We start from the raw sequence: 16,387 nt of genomic DNA, 5'->3' as shown, positions 1-16,387 counted from the left end.
AATAACTTTTTAAGAAGTACATGTGTCATATTCCACTACATTATATATCAAGATGCTCCTTTCAACAATTGTTTGAACTCAAATTTACCATTTGGGCACCAATCTAAGGCTTTCAAAATTTTCACCTACAGAAGCTGGAGCACTGGGGAACACAGACACATCTGAAAAGCTCAGCAGGAGCCTGTGAACATCTGGGAAAGCCAGCAAGAAGCACACACACGCCCTCCCCGCCCCCCGGAAAAAAAAACCCAACACTCAGCTATATCTACACTGTCCCTGAATACCTGCTGTATGCTTCCCAGTACATTTTATAATACATAAGTTATACAGGTTTTTCCAGCAACTAGAATATCTAAACTCCCACTGCCTAATAATTAAGAATTCACTGTAAAAGTCTAAATGAACCACCTAAGAGGTAGCCTGGGAAAATACTCCCAGGTCTCATTTTAGACTGTACTAAGTTAAGGAACAGCTTTAGACATGCAGGAATCCCCCTGAATTGAGATTTAAATCAGGAATTCTCACAAACCACTGACAACCCTCTTAGCCAGCAATTACATATGCCACGGAAGACTCCTGGAAAACTCTCCACTTCTAAAGACCTAGCTCTCTTTACTAAAATTATGACGACATTACATCTTTAGTTTATATGATAGTTAAAAACTTTTCAAGTTTTTTAAATTATAGTTTAACTTAATAGTTTGATTCTAATGCTGACTTTTAACAAAACAGATTAACAACATCCATAACACAAAGAGAAGCCCCACATTTCACAGCTAATATCATTAGGAAATAATCAACTGTCAGCATGTGATGAAAGCTACAAAAAGCAGTCTCAAAAGTGTTCCTATAAAACATGGACTGACAGGCAAACTTAACTCTGTAGAGTACCCTTCTCTTAAAGTTTTCCACAGGTGCAATCACTACCACTTATCTCTACACTGTAATAGAAATACTATGATAATTAGTCTGCCAACATTTTAATGGGCATGTTATCCTACTGATATTACGAGGAGATCTACGTGTCATGGCAATTGCAACACAAGGAGCTGAACGGGACTTTGTGCAAAAGAGCACTTCCACCATCACTTTTACTCAAGTTGCTACAAGGCCATTGGGCTGAACGAGGCCATTGGGCAGGGAACAAAAATGAGCAAACGCAAGGGGAGAGAATATCTGGAAATCATAATTAGTACAGAGGGATCAGAGACAGAAGATAATTCAGCTAAGAGAGGAAAGAATAGCCTGGTATCTGAAAAGGATCTAGAATTTAAGAAATTTCTCTGCTAATACATAAAAATCCATCAGTGTTTTGTGCAAAAGGTGAAGGAACATTATCCCTGAAAAACGGGGTATTGATACAACAATCTGCATGAGGCTACAATCTGAGTTATAACCACAAACTGAATAAGCTCTCCTTTTAAAATTATCTCCTGAGAAGACAGAGAAAATTGCAACTTAAAGGCCATTTCAGCCATTCAATAGGCATCTGCTAAGAAGTCCACCAACTCCACCTCCATTCACTGCAGCATGAACTCCCATTTTCTGTACTGGACTTTAAAGTCTTTTCCCCACATTTTACTCTAGCTACACTTGAAATGGTTTTACACAGATATTATTTTTACCACTCAGTTACTGCTCCACAGAGGCCAATGTACAAACACCAGTGTGCAGTGACTAATAAAGTGCATATATATACATACAAGATTTGTTGGATTTATTGAGTTAAACACTGTTACTTTCTAGTAAGGTATGTATTTCCTATTCAGAAGGCAGAACCTGCTAATAATCAAATTTGCCTTCATCTTTTCTTCCACCCTTTTCTTCGTTTCCAAGAGCCAATAATGCTACATATCTCATCACACATCAAATGTGAAACTCATGGTCTGACAAGTTACATTCAGTTTCGATAGCGTTGTAATAGCTACCCAGGCACATTTTCTGGGATAGGTGTGGAGATGTATTACATTAGATCAGAACAGCAAACCCTCCTGACCTATAAACTACATACCAAACTTTATATACCTGACTGCCACAAAATACATATTGCCCACCTCAGAAAACCACAGAGAAGTGGTTTTCAGAACAGCTGAATAGCAACAGCTTCCATGTTGGGGTGTCACCACTTTAGCTTTGCTGCAGGACAGGACACCCAGACGAGACCAGCAGTCCTTCCCAGCTTGCTTCCTCCTCCCCGCTGCTGAAGCTGAATGTACCTCGCATCCCTGCACCATGGCAATCTCTTTCTGTGTCACAACAAAGAAGCCACAACTGAATTGCATAAAGAGTGCTGACTACACCTATGAAGGCTTGATTCTCAGGTAAATAATAGTATTTATGTAATTATTCTGAGTAGATGCAAGAGTACAGTTAAGACTTTCTAACCATTACACATATCAAACATGTTTGATATACCATTTGGAAAGCTATCCTATAGCTGAATAAACAGGTTTGAAATACATCACTTTGAAATGACATTATTTTGAAATGCTTCTAGAAGCAACTGCAAACAGTACAGTAACAAAAGTTTCTTCAAAATAGATTATTCTAAAAGCTCCTCCTTCATCTCAGCACCTTTAAACATTTACACACCACACGTAAATGTGTCCCAATACAGAAGGTCACCAAAATAATATCCACTAATCCTTCAAAGCACATACAAACAAAATCAAAACATTTATCTCCACAGCATTTTCAGGGTTCCAGCATAGAGAGATCAGAGTCCTCATGTGACTGTGTATTGAAATACCACTGAATTAATACAGTTCACTGTGCACTTTTCTTACAACAAACCTATTCTTTCAGTTTATTATGCACCAATAACCTGGTAAAATAAGAGATTAATAATAAGCCTTTCATTATTTTTTATGCCAAAATCAGCATTTCAGATACAAATCTATTTCAGTCCCAAGGAGGAATTCAAACATACGAGGAGAATGACTTAGTACTTATCCAAAGCAACTGCAAGTTGTCAAACTGACAACATAAGAATCTCATTTTCACTACTCAAACACAGCCATCCTCCAAATCTGCTCTCCCAGTTTTGTTGACTAAGGGCTTTTTTTTTAAAAAAAACAACCAGCGTATGTAATAACCCACCTAAATTAAAAAAACACATATTCAAATGCAGCAGGGCCTGCCTAAAGGCAATTTTTGTGTAGCTTTACCTATAGCGGAAGGCACCCCTGCCAGAGCCCCTGGCAGCGGCACAGCGACGCGGGTACAGGAGAGCTGCAGCCGCTGCCGGGGTGAGCCGCACTTTACACCCGGCGCAGCGGCGGCCGTGCAAAGGCCGTGCCCCGCCGGCCCGACCTATGTGCCGGCAGCCCCAGCTGAGGACGGGGCTCTCGGCGCCTGCTCGCACCGCCCCAGCCGGGCTGCACCACGGCAGCCAGGGTGGGCGCTCCCCGCCTGATGATAAGGGGTGCACGCAGCCCTGCTCCGCGGCCCGGGAGGCCGCGGGCAGCGCTGACCAGCCGCCGGCGGAATCCCCGGACCCTCAGGGCCGCCCGGCGGCCCCGAGAGCAGCTTCAGGCCGCCCAGGGATCCCCCCACCGCCACGGAGAGCGCCGTGAGCGCCCGAAGCCTCGTGAGGGTAGGCGGGGAGCCCCCACCACGCTCCGTCCTGGCCCAGCAGCTGGGCGGGGGCCGCACGGCCCGAGGGCTGGGGTGGCCCCCGTACCCACGCACCGCGGGGAGCGGGGCTGCCGCCCCGGCGGAGGGCTCTCCTCCCCGTGACACCCCCCAGCTCGCGCCGCCGGCCGGCGCCAGCTCCTTCGCCCTCTGCTGCCCGCCTCAGCCCCTGCCCTGCCCGCTCACCCCGCGTCCCGGCCGCCGCCTCCTCTCTCGCTCTCCCCCGCCCGTACGCAGCCGCCCCGGCGCTGCCGACGCAGTCAACATGGCTGATGGGAGAGTCCCCGCCACGTCAAGGGGCAGAGAGCGGCGGGCCGGGGCGGGGGGCGGGCTGAGCTCCGCGGCTGCCCCGGCGCAGGGGGGGCCCTCGCCGCGCCCGGCTGCGGACACGCTCCCAGCAGGCCAAGCCCCCCCGTGCCCCGCGGCCCTCGCCGGCGAGCGGAGCAGGGGGGCCCGGCCCGGCGTCAGCCATCCCACACCGCTGACCGTCGCTTCTCCGCCCTGACGGCTCCCGCTCGCGTGTGTGTGTTTTCTTCCCTGTTCGACCTTCAGATTTCTTCTAAAGATCGTTTGTCTCAATCTCGCTCTTAAAACCGTTCGGGAAAGGAGGCATGCCGGCCACTGGAGGGGGGTTCGCCTTCTCCACCCTTCGGCTCGGCTCCGCCGGGCTGCGCCTGTGCCCGCAGTTACCGGAGCCGCCCTGGCCCCCGCCTGTGGCTGTACTGCTCCGCTGCTGCTGCTTTGCTCTCTGCTTGCGAGGGGCTGTGTTAGGGAGATCCCCGGGACCGAGCCAGCCGGGCTTCTGGGAGCCCTTGAATTCACCCTGCTTGTTGCTCGTCTTCCACCATGTGTTTTTATGGCAACTTTTTAATCTGGAAGATTGTTTACATGTTTCTTCGAACTGCTTGGGAAAAAATATATTTAAATTTTATTCCTGGTGGTTTTTACAGCCTGTGACAATACTTTATCTCATATTTATAAATACTTATAACACATTTATTTACTATTTGCACAATAACTTTCACGTAGCCATAATTGTACAGCTTTGTTCAGTTTTTTTGTTAGTGCAGCTATCTTTTTTCCCCCCAAACCCAAGTTATAGTGACGTTTAGGTTTCAGGGCACTTCAGAATTGTTTTAAACAAGGCTGCCACAAAAGGCTAGAACAGTAATTTCTGTCTGTCCCGAGATACCGCAGTGCGACCAATCCGGACATGGGGGAGGACTGAAAAACATTCTGCTGACTACCACGTCCTCCTTCACTGCAACTCTGAAACCATGCTATGACCACCAACCAAATATAAATGACTAAACCAAACTTATCCTCTTTTCTTACATGTCACATGTAATTATGATAGAATTTCTATGCCATTACTATCTCCAGTATTGCTTGCCAGTCCTCTTCAGTCTAAAAACATGAGTAGGTAAACAACAGCAGAACTTAAAGGGAGGGATTTTAAATTTCCACGTCCACAGATCTCACTGCCAGTTGTGGGAGTATTAAGAAGGACCTTGCCAAGGACATGTAACCTCCTCAGTTTGTAAAAAAAAAAAAGAAAAAAACAAACCACCCATAACAGGGCAAACTTCAAATAGATGCACAGAAAGCAATTCAGTTTTATAATTTCAAAAGTACTCAAATACTCTGAAACCTTTTCGGAAACACTGAAAAGAGGCAAGCCCCATAGTCAGAACTGGGGGATGAACTCAAGAGGCAAGTGACTTAAGACACTTAAAGACACTTAAAAGGGAAGGGAGAACAGGGAAGTACACTATTCTGAAAGTTCACTACAAATAAAAGGTATACAGTATTTTTAATCAGTATCAAAATTAAATTTCATTACATAATGACTCAATCCAATGTTCTAAACTTCAAGAAATGTCATGCAGCTGTTACGATGGTGCAAACCACAGAGAAAAGCAAGGAGAAGCAAAAAATTAGAACAGAAAATAGGATCCTAACATGGTGTATACTCATTATAAGAAAATACTTCATTATCTCCCAGTATTAAAATGTACAGTGAAAGCATTTCATTTTTCTTAATGCAGAATTTAGTTTATGTGTTAGCTTTTTTTTGTCAGCAGTGCATATCCACTGCTAGCAACTCACCTTTTCTTTGGAAAAGTGCTCTTCCATAATGCCTAGGCAGTTGAGGAGAAAGAATATTCATTTCCAGTGTCTTTTTCCTCTTCCTCCACTGAGTCATATTTGCTAGCCACTGCATCAACATTGTTGGTAAAACTTGTTAGGAACAATTTTATTATCCGTGGAAGACTACCTGTAATTATTAAAAATATGTTACTCCATTTTAAGAGTATCAATGGAAAGTTGCAGAAAAAGTAATCTAAAGATAGAAGGTATATTTAAAGTATATTTTTATGTGTGGATTCTCTTTCTGTTCATAGTTCTTGACTTCACAACAAATAGAAAAAATAAGTTCTGACTATGACAAAAGTATTAGAAGAGAACTTTTTACAGCTGGACTTACCAAACTTTTTGTCTTGACCATCGGTCAGCCTTTCCAGAGATATCACTGTAGTTTTAGCTAAGCAGGTTTTATTTCTAGCAGTGACTGCAATTGTTGCATACTCAACTAGGATGTTAGATCCGGGTTTCAGAATTAAAACTCCCTGTTACACGTAGGTGGTTTTGGAAACACCTTAAAACAAACAAAAGCCAGTGGAGAGGAGGAGTTAGGGTAGATGTTTGTTCAGAACTGCTAAAATACAGCCTTGCAGAAAAAAAAAGCATTGCTCTTTTTGAACTTATGTCAGAAGTATTTAGAGCTATTCTGATCTACTAGATGGACTGTGGGTAGCACTGAATTGACTTTGCATGCAGCAGAATAATAGGAAAAATAATATACAGATGTGACATTTTGCGTAAAAGGAATTTCATAATACACAATGTAAATGATTACAGCATTATCCTTCTGCTTTTTATCTTAAGTGAGAAGCAACCCCCCCCCTTGTGCTAATGCTACCTTGCTTTCGATTTGGCATGTGGGTACTGCCATGATAGTATTCAGATAGACCCATACAGCAACAAAATAAAAACTCAGGCATTGACCCTTCCAGAATGAGAACTGTTTAAATTTATAGCAATTAACTTTTACGTATGTCATGGTTTAATCTGGCAGGCAGCCAAATACCACGCAGCCGCTCGCTCACTCCCCCCTCCCCCCCCCCAGTGGGACGGGGAGAGAACCGGAAGGATGAGAAAAACTTGTGGGTTGAGATAAAGACAGTTTAATAGAACAGAAAAGGGAAAATAATAATGATAATGATAGAATATACAAAATGAGTGATGCACAATGCAATTGCTCACCACCCGCACTGACCAATAACCAAGTAGCGATCGCTACTTTCTGGATCACGCCTACCATTCATATACTGAGCATGACGTCACATGGTATGGAATACCCCGTTGGCCAGCTGGGCTGGCTGTCCTGGCTGTGCTCCCTCCCAAGGCTTGTTTTGTTTTTTTGGTCTTTTTGGTTTTTTTTTTCTCCTTGAGCTGAATGTCCTTGACTAGCAGGTACCTAGCAACAACTGAAAACATCAGTGCTTTATCAACATTCTTCTCATACTAAATCCAAAACACAGCACTAGGAAGAAATTTAACTCTATCCCAGCTGAAACCAGGACAATATAACTGATTTCAACCATAGATCTCAAAGCATTTCAAGGAAGGGACAAGTATTATTACTGGATGTCCACTGGTAGAATAGAAAATACTAATGAATGAGTTTTAAAGAACCACTTGCAAAAACTACGGTATATTAGAATAATGGCACAGGGCCTAATAAAAATGGTTATTAAAGGTTTACACCGATTCACCACAGAAATAGGCCTAGTTTGATGGGCAGTAAATTGGCACAACCACTTTCTGCACCACTCTGCAGCCAAATTTCCCTTTAGTCCCCCCCCGGGTTTTCAGGGCAGCAAAGACCTCCACAGCAGGCCGCCGCGCTGGGCTTGGCCTTTCCCGGTGCGCAGCCCACACACACCGCACGTTCGCGGCATCGCTGCCACCTCAGAGCGCAACACCCGCGCACCCTTATCGGGGCGCAAGGACCGGGAGGAGGCGGGAGGCCCCGGGATGTTTATAATGGCATGGCTCCCAGGACGCGCTCCTTGTGGCACGAACCCCAAGTGCCCCAGGACGCGCTCGCCGCCACCGGGGAGCCAGACGGCGCCGCCGCCGTGAGGGCCAACACGTTCCCGCTCAGCGCCGCCGCTCTCGCGAGAGCAGCGCCCGCCTGGCACCGCCTCCCAGCGCGCCCGCTTCGCGGCCCCAGAGGCGCCCGGTCAGGCGGCCTCCGCCGCCGGGGGCGGGGCTGGAGCGCGGGCTCCCGTAGCGGTGGCGGTGTGGCCATGGAGCCGGGAGTGGAGGAGCTGATGCCGCGGCTGCTGCCCGTGGGTGACTGTGACTTGGCTGAGGACTTCGACCCCACGGTGCCGCCCAGGACGCCCCAGGAGTATCTGAAGCGCGTCCAGTGAGTGGCGGGGCGGAAGGGCCGAGCTCCCGCGGGCCGGGGCGGCAGGCCGGGCCCGCCGCCGTCACCTCCCCGTGAGAGCGGCGCGGCTGCCGGTGCTGCGCGGGCCGAGCTTCGCGTTGGGGTACCCGGGGGCGGCTGCGTCGCGCTACCGTGAACCTGCCGGCCGCAGCCTGAAGGGCCATTTCCCCAGTGCTCCCGCTGCGGTCGGATCCCGTCCGGCATCGGGTCTAAACCTGTCCGCTTCCTGCGAGGCTGCCGCTGCTCGAGGGCTGTGTAACGCCCGCTGCGCGCCGCGGTTCGCTGCGTGTGCCTCGGCAGGCTCGCTGCTCCCAGCGATCCGCAGCTCTGAGGGCCGGTGCCGCTCTGTTTTCCACAGAAAGATGGAGGTCCAGCTCTCGGCTCTCTCTACCAGCAGCGGCGGACCCCCGAGGTCTGGCTGCGGGAAGCGCTGCCGCACTTCAGGCAGTTGGGGTGTAAGCAAGCTGCGAGGAGGCCAGAGCAGCCGTGTAAAAACTGAGAATACTTGATCTGTAACTCTCAAGTCAAACCTTCTGTAAGAATTGCCGGCACAGTCAGTGTTTTACACACCTGAAGATTTCCGCAGGTGTGGTATTTCAGAGACATTTGGCATGCCACCCACCACCTGTTACAAAAAGGAAAAAATGGAGCCACTCGATTTTATTTTGTAGGATTGAAGCAGCTCGATGCCCAGATGTGGTCGTGGCACAAATAGACCCTAAAAAACTGAGAAAGAAGCAAACAGTAAACATTTCAGTAAGTATGAGAGCTTTTACATGTTTTGTTTTGAGAGAAAAAAATTAAGGGGAAAGATGTTAATATCATAACGTTTGTACTAATTTTGGAGAGTGGTTGGCATAACTAAATAGCACTGCTGGATTTTAAAAGCATCTACAGAATTACATTAAATGTCTGGGTTTGAAGAAACACCTGTTCCAGTGCTGGCTAACAGCAGTCTTTGTAATTGATTTAAATTGGTAATATCCATACTATTTGATATACAGCAGACTATTTTACTGTCTGAGGAAATCAAATATTGCATTAAATTTTACAACTATTTAATCATAAAACCTGCATAAACTTTAGAAGAAAGATATCTCCATATCTATATTTAGCTTTAAATATATATCTAGGGTAAGGGTAGTAAGTGCAGCTAAGCTTTACTAAAGTTAGATGAAATTCTAGCACCACTTCTGTCCTTTTTGGTGGAATATGTTATCGGAATTTCTCCTTACTGCCCAAGCAGATTTTTCTGTTGTCACATTGCCCTGCCAGCTTGGTTTTTAATCTACTTTCAAATGGTTCAAGAGACCAAGTTTGCCTTTCTTTAGTGAAAACTGTGTAATCTGAAATTTCACTACTAGTAAGTAAAGTTTCTAGTACTGACATATGACCATGTAACTTCTGTGACCATTCTCTTTGTCTCATCTCTTTGTAATGGCATTCTTAAACATTTGTAGAAAGTTGTTTTGTTTTTTTTTTAAATAACTCTTTCATGCTAATCTTTAAAGAGGTTATATCTACATAACTGTCCGTTCATTTCTTAAAAGATATTTTTGTGGTCTTCTGTCTTCCTCAACTTACTATCTTGGCAAGTAGTACGCCTAAGATTCATAGCATCTGTCCAAGATAAGGAAATAGCACCCTACTTTTTATAAACAGGGAAATTAAGGCAGAACAATTGCTAAAAAGACGACCTTAAATAATTCTTTGACAATGTATTTTAAATACTTAGTTTTCCTTCTTATTTGCATATGAGAAGAGTCAAACAGAAGAAATTTTGTCTAAACCAACTGTTAAGTCAGTCTTGGATGTGGTCATGAAATCACCTTTCTTAAATGAAGATTTAAAGGATATTGTTTACCTGATAGTAAACATTTACTGATTCTCTTGTTCTTAAGGATTCTTCTTACAAAGCTTTCTTTACATTATAATTATTGCCAGTGTTTTCTTAGATTTCCGGATGTCAGCCTGCTCCTGAAGGATACTCTCCAACTCTCAAGTGGCAGCAGCAGCAAGTGGCCAATTTCTCAGCCGTTCGTCAGGTACAAAATGGTGTGTGAGGGGACTTGCATTGCGCAGATAGAACGCATCTGTGCTTTATGGGGAAACTTTTATCTAGTATGGAAATGTTATGACTTTATGGTAGGACAGATGTTTGTAGGCAAATGTTTTAAGTTCTTGAAAAAGAATTAAGTATATACTCAATATACTTTTAAACCTCTGATAAAACTCTTGAAAGAGTCATGTTTAAAAAAAATTCTCCTTCAACTTCAGCAAAAATATCTGTCAGTATTTAGATTAAATGATAAAGAGTAGGTGAGGGAGGACAAAAATCCTGTGATGTTATGCAGTTATATTAAAATCTAGTGCTAGGAATGTTCTGCAGAACTCAGCATTAACTGAAAAACAAGTGTATTCTAACCCACCAGGAGGTTCATGTATGTAGAACACACTGTCCATTTAGGATACTGTTGACAGTGGTGGCTCCTGTTATGAGGAGAAATATTGATTTAGTAAAATGTATCTGTAAGGTTGTAGTGTTAGCACAGACTTAAATCTTTCCTACCGCATTTGCACCCTGCTCTTAAATGACAGAACAAAAATGGAGAATTGAGCAGTCTCTCTCTATCCTGTTCAAACAGGGTGAAATACAAAACATAATAAAGATGTAGGTAGAGATCATTTATGACTCCAGTACTGCAGAAGGCATGTTTACAATGCATTGATATGGCATTGTAGGAATACCTGAAGTAACTGAAGTATAACCGACTGCACTGAAGCTGCTCTAGCGCTGAACTTCGCATGAGCTCATTTACCCTGTTTTTTCAGGGAGGTAAATCAGTGAAGGTGGGAGGTCTGTACTACTACCTCTACATTGTAAACATTAACTGAGCTAGCCCCTATTTCTACAAGGTATCACACTGCATACTGTATAATAGGCATAATCTAAGGTTTTAGAAGAACTAAGGAAACTGACGTCTAAAGGCATATTCACTGTACAGATATTTCTTTTATACACAAATCAATTGTCCTCTTATCTGTGCCAGAATTAACGCTGTGAAGTATGAGAATAACCTAAAAAATATTTAAGAGAAAAAAGAGCATTGGAGCATTTGAACAAGAGCACTTGTTCAAACACTAAGCATCAGCTACTGTTACTTACAGCATTTTTAGTGGTCATTTTTACTGCTACAATAACAATTGGATCAGGGAGAAATTTCTTCTGTTACAAAAAGTTTACACCACTGTACAGGAAGCTGTCAAGCAGGCCAATTTGTCTTATGTGGCATCCCTGTCAGGTAGAAGAAACATACTAGGAAAGCACGCTTGCCTTCTTTCTCACAGTTCTGTAGACATCCGATATAGGTACAGACCACTGTTGGAAACAGGATATTGGCTTTATGTGTGCCTTAAACATGCCCTTCAATGCATCATTCTGAAAAAACAAAACTTTAACAAGTAACAGTAGAAGCAAGGTTCTTTGATACCAAATTTGACTGGACCTTATCTTGAACTTGCTTGAAGTTTTTTTTTTTTAATGGATTTCAAAGCTCAGAACACACTTTCAAATCATTTTTTTTTTCTTAAGCTTGTTATATCAAGAAAAGTCTAGAAGACTCTTAAAGCTTACTACCTCAACTTAACTTTATGTAGTAGACATTAAAATTCCTTTAGCTTTAACATTACTTCCAAAAACCCAGCATGAGCAACTTAGTTACATTTATACTAAGAGGCATGGGAAATATTTAGCCAGTTATGCCTCTACTGATTTATAGAACATCATAAAATATACTTTTTATACATTTTAAGAATAATGAAGAGCAATTATGGCTAGGATAAAATAACTGCAAAGTTAAACTGTGATTTGGCTTTGTTTTAATTATTCAGAGCCTGAACAAGCACAGAAATCACTGGCGGTCACAACATTTGGACAGCAATGTTACTATGGTGAGTAGAATTCATAACAGTGCTGTGTTTTTTTTCCAGTCATTAAATCTGTGGTTAATTTTGCTTTACGGCTTAATACAACAACTTGTGAATATTATCAAGTCTTTTCTTCAGTGTCTTCAGGATAGCAGTATTTCACAGTTTTCATTTATTTTTATTTACTTCAGCCAAAATCAGAGGATGAAGAAGGCTGGAAGAAGTTCTGCCTGGGTGAAAGAGTATACTCAGAAATAGATGCACTATCTGATAATGAAAATCTAGGAATTGATTACATAAAGGCGAGTATAGGACTTCTATCTAATTTTCTATCTGTTATTTTCAAGAATAACTGCCAGAAACAATCCTACTGTTTATTATGACTTTGTGCTAAATAGAAACTAGGCTCTCTGGTGAGCCCAGAAAGTCCCATTTTTCTTCCCTTTTAAGTGGAAACTGAATGAAGCAGAGAACAAGTCTATCCCTTCAGTCAAAAAGTTGAAGAGCTCCTTCATCTGTTATAAGCTAAAGCACACTACTTTGTTGCTCACTGAACTGAACGGAAAGCTTTCTGCACAGTCTGCTTTAGTGTTTTGTTGAATGGTGATATGTGGTTCCTTTCCTCATACATGCTATCCTACATGCTATCATACATGCCCTTCGCTGCATCATTTTGAAAAAACAAAACTTTAACAAATAACGGTAAGAGCAAGGTTCTTTGATACCAAATTTGACTGGACCTTATCTTGAACTTGCTTGAAGATTTTTTTTTTTAAATGGATTTCAAAGCTCAGAACACACTTTCAAATCACTACAAATGTCTGAGCATCACATTAAAATGTTAGTATGTTCTAAATTAGAACAAAAATGTTTATGATAATGTCTGATTTATCCAACTTGATTTTTTTTCAGGTGGGCTTTCCTCCTTTGCTCAGTATTGTAAGCAGAATGAACCAGGTAAAACTACCTCTTAGAATTGCACAGTGACATTGCATAAATCATTATTTCTTATATTCTGTCTGTTGCAGAAGTCTTACCTATTTTTCTGTGCTAGAGGAGGCAATCGTTTATTACAACTGCTATTCATTGTACACTTACAAGGAAAACACATAATCATCTCACCTTCAGCTACAAACAACTTTACTAGTGAACATTTATCACGACTGGTTTTAAGAGTATTTTGTCCTTGTAATTTCTCTATAGAACATTTAATGTTTGAATTTTGGCTGAATGCCCCATTATGTGCTTGACAGTGTTTTAAGATTTCTCGTTTAGTGTTTCAAGTGCAGTCCTTCAACTTGATTGTGAACTTTTATGTACGTTGCAAGACTAGAAGAAATACACTTACCTTTCTTTTACTACTATGTTTCCCACTAGTCACCTTTATACAGAAACAACCAGTCAGTATGATGCCTCTTTCCTAATCTGTAGCTACTTATCCATAACTTTTTGTTAACACAGAAAACTACTTCCTTTTATAAAAAGTTCTTTCCAGCAACTGGTGCTTTAACACTTACTTTACCCTTATCTGTAACTTCAGCCTGGAATAAATACCATGTGGCATCACAGTGAAGTAGAAATACATAATGTGTATATTTTTAAAAAATCACATTGCTTTTCATATAATATAATCCTTCACGTAGAAGGACAGCAAAACAAAACATTGCAGGTATTGTATTGTCTCTTTCTGTTCCTCTTTTGAAGGCAACAGTAACCAGTGTCTTAGAATACCTGATAAGCTGGTTTGGAGAGAAAAAATTTACTCCAGAACTGGTAATCTTTAATTTATTCTAACTACTTGCACATGAATGCGTTAAACATGAATGCGTTAAACAAGGGATAAATTGTTCATAGTTTTCTATGAAATTATTTTAGGTTCTAAAGAGTTTTCTAGATGCATGTATCATATTCAGTTACTTTCAAAACTTTCTTGATTAGATACTAAAATGAGTATTCACAGCACTTTTTGGAAGGCTAATTACAAAACATACCAGATACAGATCTATCAAGTACTGCCAAAAACCCCTCCCCTTTTTATTGCCCCCCACACTAACTTAAACCACAAGGTTAGATGAGTATCGGCGCTGGGGAGAGAAGAGGGTCAGATGCAGCAGCTTTGGTTTTGACCAGTTTAAGTTGTCAGGGTGCTGCACACTGTATTTACCGACACCTTCATTTTAGTTTGGAGATGCATGACTGTGCTGGCAAAAACACGTTTGATCTTTCCACGTGCAGCACAGACCAGAAAGCTTAGCTGCATTAGTGTGGTAACAAATCAAACCTAACAAGAAATTCTGATTGACAGGGTACATTAGCATGGAATTTGGCCAGAACTAGATTGACTAGCTACGTAATGGCATCGTATCTACAAAAGACCTTGGTGGATGCATCTCATCTCATTCAGTACCACAAAGCAAAAGAGTAGTGAAAAATTACTTCCATAATACTAAACACAGTTTCACTATTTTTGAGTCACTTAAAGGCCTTTCATGTTCTGTCCTTTTCTGTAGGACTGTTTTCTTTTTAATCAATATGCTGCAGAGAATGTGCACATTGACTTTCAGTTTATTTCCATAATGAAAGCCACTAGACACTGGAATTAAATTAAGAAGTTAGACTGGTAGCAGAAGTTACAATCTAACAGCATTAATTCCACAAAGATCTGACTTGATACATTCACTCGTCAGGAATGTTTTTCCACAGTTTGTGAAGTTAAAAATTAACAGCTAAGTAATAATCTTCAGATATTACTAAAATAATCCTTCCTTCAAACTTTAATAGTGTATGCTGTATTAATTTATATCTTGGCCAGTATTCCAAAAAATATCAGGAAATCCAGGAGTACTGCTCACAAGAAGCTTATATAGAGGCACAAAATTCTACTGTGTAGTGTCTGATTTGGCTTTCATACTTTTCAATTCCGGCAGTAGCACTTAAATGCAATTTTTTTTTTTGAGACCTGTGCTCCAGGCCTGCTCTACATAACAAGAATTGCATGAAACTTCAAGGAAATCTCATAATTAAAACTTTGTTATTTGAATCCACACAGGGTAGATGGCTTTATGCACTGTTGGCATGCCTTGAAAAACCTTTGCTACCTGAAGCTCACTCCCTTATTCGACAGTTGGCAAGACGATGCTCGGAAGTCAGAGTACTAGAGGTAAGATTTAATATAACATTGCGCAAAAGACTTGCTGAACTTAGCAAATTATTAGAAGGATGATTTTTTGGTTCTTCAAGTCTTGGTAAGTAATTTTTCATGTCCTAAGTTTGCTCAAGAATGAAGGGAAGACTACAAGCATGTAACATAGCATGTAACAGCTTTTCTATTTGACACAGGTAACAAAAGAATTGTTCTAATATTTATTTCTTTTTCAGGAGAACAAGAATGAAGAACAAATATCAGCTCTGAACTTGATAATCTGCTTAGTTAGCAGGTAATGCAACTTACAGACCTAAACCAGTAAAGTATGTCCAGAATAAATTTGTGATTACTCTTTTCCTAACTTAGATTCTTCTAAAGCAGAAGTCAATTAAAGTACCCTGGGCCTATGGAGCAAATATACTTAGCTAAAAGGACTTAAGAGAGTTAAGCAAGCTTACTGGTTTCCTCAGATGGGCCCCTGAACTGCAAAGCTATAATTATGATAGAAACACTAAAAGAAGAGCTAGAAAGCAAGGGGTCTAACAACTCGGAGCAAAGTAAGGAGTATGTTGCATTAGAGGTTTCTTATCGTGTTCCACTTCTCTCCACTAGGTACTTCGATCAACGTGACTTGGCTGATGAGCCTTCTTAGACTGTTTTGAGAATATCAAGTATTTTGCATTGCCATAGTACAAACAGCATTATCAGAGTTAACAGCAAGACACTGCACTGTTCAGACCTGAAGTACTGTACAATATGGAATACTTTTCAGAACACCCTCATGATAATGCATTTGGGACAGCTGTGAATAACTTAAGCTGAGCTTTAGCATGAGATTGTCAATGTCTCCGATATCATCATCACCATCATCGTAAAATGGTCAATGAAGTGTCTGGTGTCATCTTTCAAGCTACTGTCTCTGTAAGCTACAGTCTTGGTTAGAAATTTCTACCATCTGGGTAATCCTGTGGACACTGCTATTAGGTGAAGTCTGAGGTTACATTACAAATGATTGTTCTTTATCTAACACACACCTATTGAGGGCTTTTTTTAATAAAACTGAAGCATTTTAAAGAGTGTTCTTAAACATTGTGGCTTTTCTCTTTCTTCGTACTATTTAACAGCAGCCTTACTATAGAAATCTACACAACTAGGACTGAATG

At 41.8% G+C, this 16,387-nt stretch overlaps 2 protein-coding genes across 11 annotated transcripts in view; one reads left to right on the top strand and one right to left on the bottom strand.

The window, feature by feature from the left end:
• SEC23A (SEC23 homolog A, COPII component) overlaps positions 1-8,755 on the bottom strand; it is a 34,610-nt gene extending 25,855 nt beyond the window's left edge. The window contains exons 1-3 of one of the 5 annotated variants that reach the window (XM_075151614.1): positions 8,723-8,755; positions 6,122-6,292; positions 5,743-5,911 (exon numbers count right to left, since the gene is read on the bottom strand). The gene's annotated coding sequence lies outside the window, so the exon portion shown is untranslated. Of the gene's footprint in view, positions 1-2,054; positions 2,247-3,167; positions 3,361-3,819; positions 4,065-4,119; positions 4,538-5,742; positions 5,912-6,121; positions 6,293-8,722 lie in introns of those variants that run through there. The other 4 variants (XM_075151615.1, XM_075151612.1, XM_075151611.1 and 1 more) reach the window with 4 other exon arrangements.
• Positions 7,146-16,311, top strand: GEMIN2 (gem nuclear organelle associated protein 2). Of its 6 annotated transcripts, none has more exons than XM_075151620.1 (10): positions 7,146-8,131; positions 8,824-8,908; positions 10,108-10,197; positions 12,044-12,103; positions 12,271-12,381; positions 12,992-13,036; positions 13,784-13,852; positions 15,129-15,239; positions 15,458-15,512; positions 15,837-16,311. In XM_075151620.1, the coding sequence occupies exons 1-10, from the start codon at positions 7,749-7,751 to the stop codon at positions 15,884-15,886; spliced, it is 1,059 nt and encodes a 352-aa protein (XP_075007721.1). In that variant the 5' UTR covers positions 7,146-7,748; the 3' UTR covers positions 15,887-16,311. The 6 variants fall into 6 exon arrangements, with proteins under 6 accessions (XP_075007721.1, XP_075007722.1, XP_075007719.1 ...); XM_075151621.1 differs by having other exon boundaries at positions 15,458-15,516; XM_075151618.1 differs by having other exon boundaries at positions 10,097-10,207.
• Positions 16,312-16,387: the final 76 nt, after the last annotated feature.

This window comes from Calonectris borealis, chromosome 5 (assembly GCF_964195595.1).
Source record: "Calonectris borealis chromosome 5, bCalBor7.hap1.2, whole genome shotgun sequence".
Taxonomy (NCBI): domain Eukaryota; kingdom Metazoa; phylum Chordata; class Aves; order Procellariiformes; family Procellariidae; genus Calonectris; species Calonectris borealis.
The sequence above is the reverse complement of the archived record's forward strand: the minus strand, read 5'-3'. Positions and strand labels throughout refer to the sequence as shown.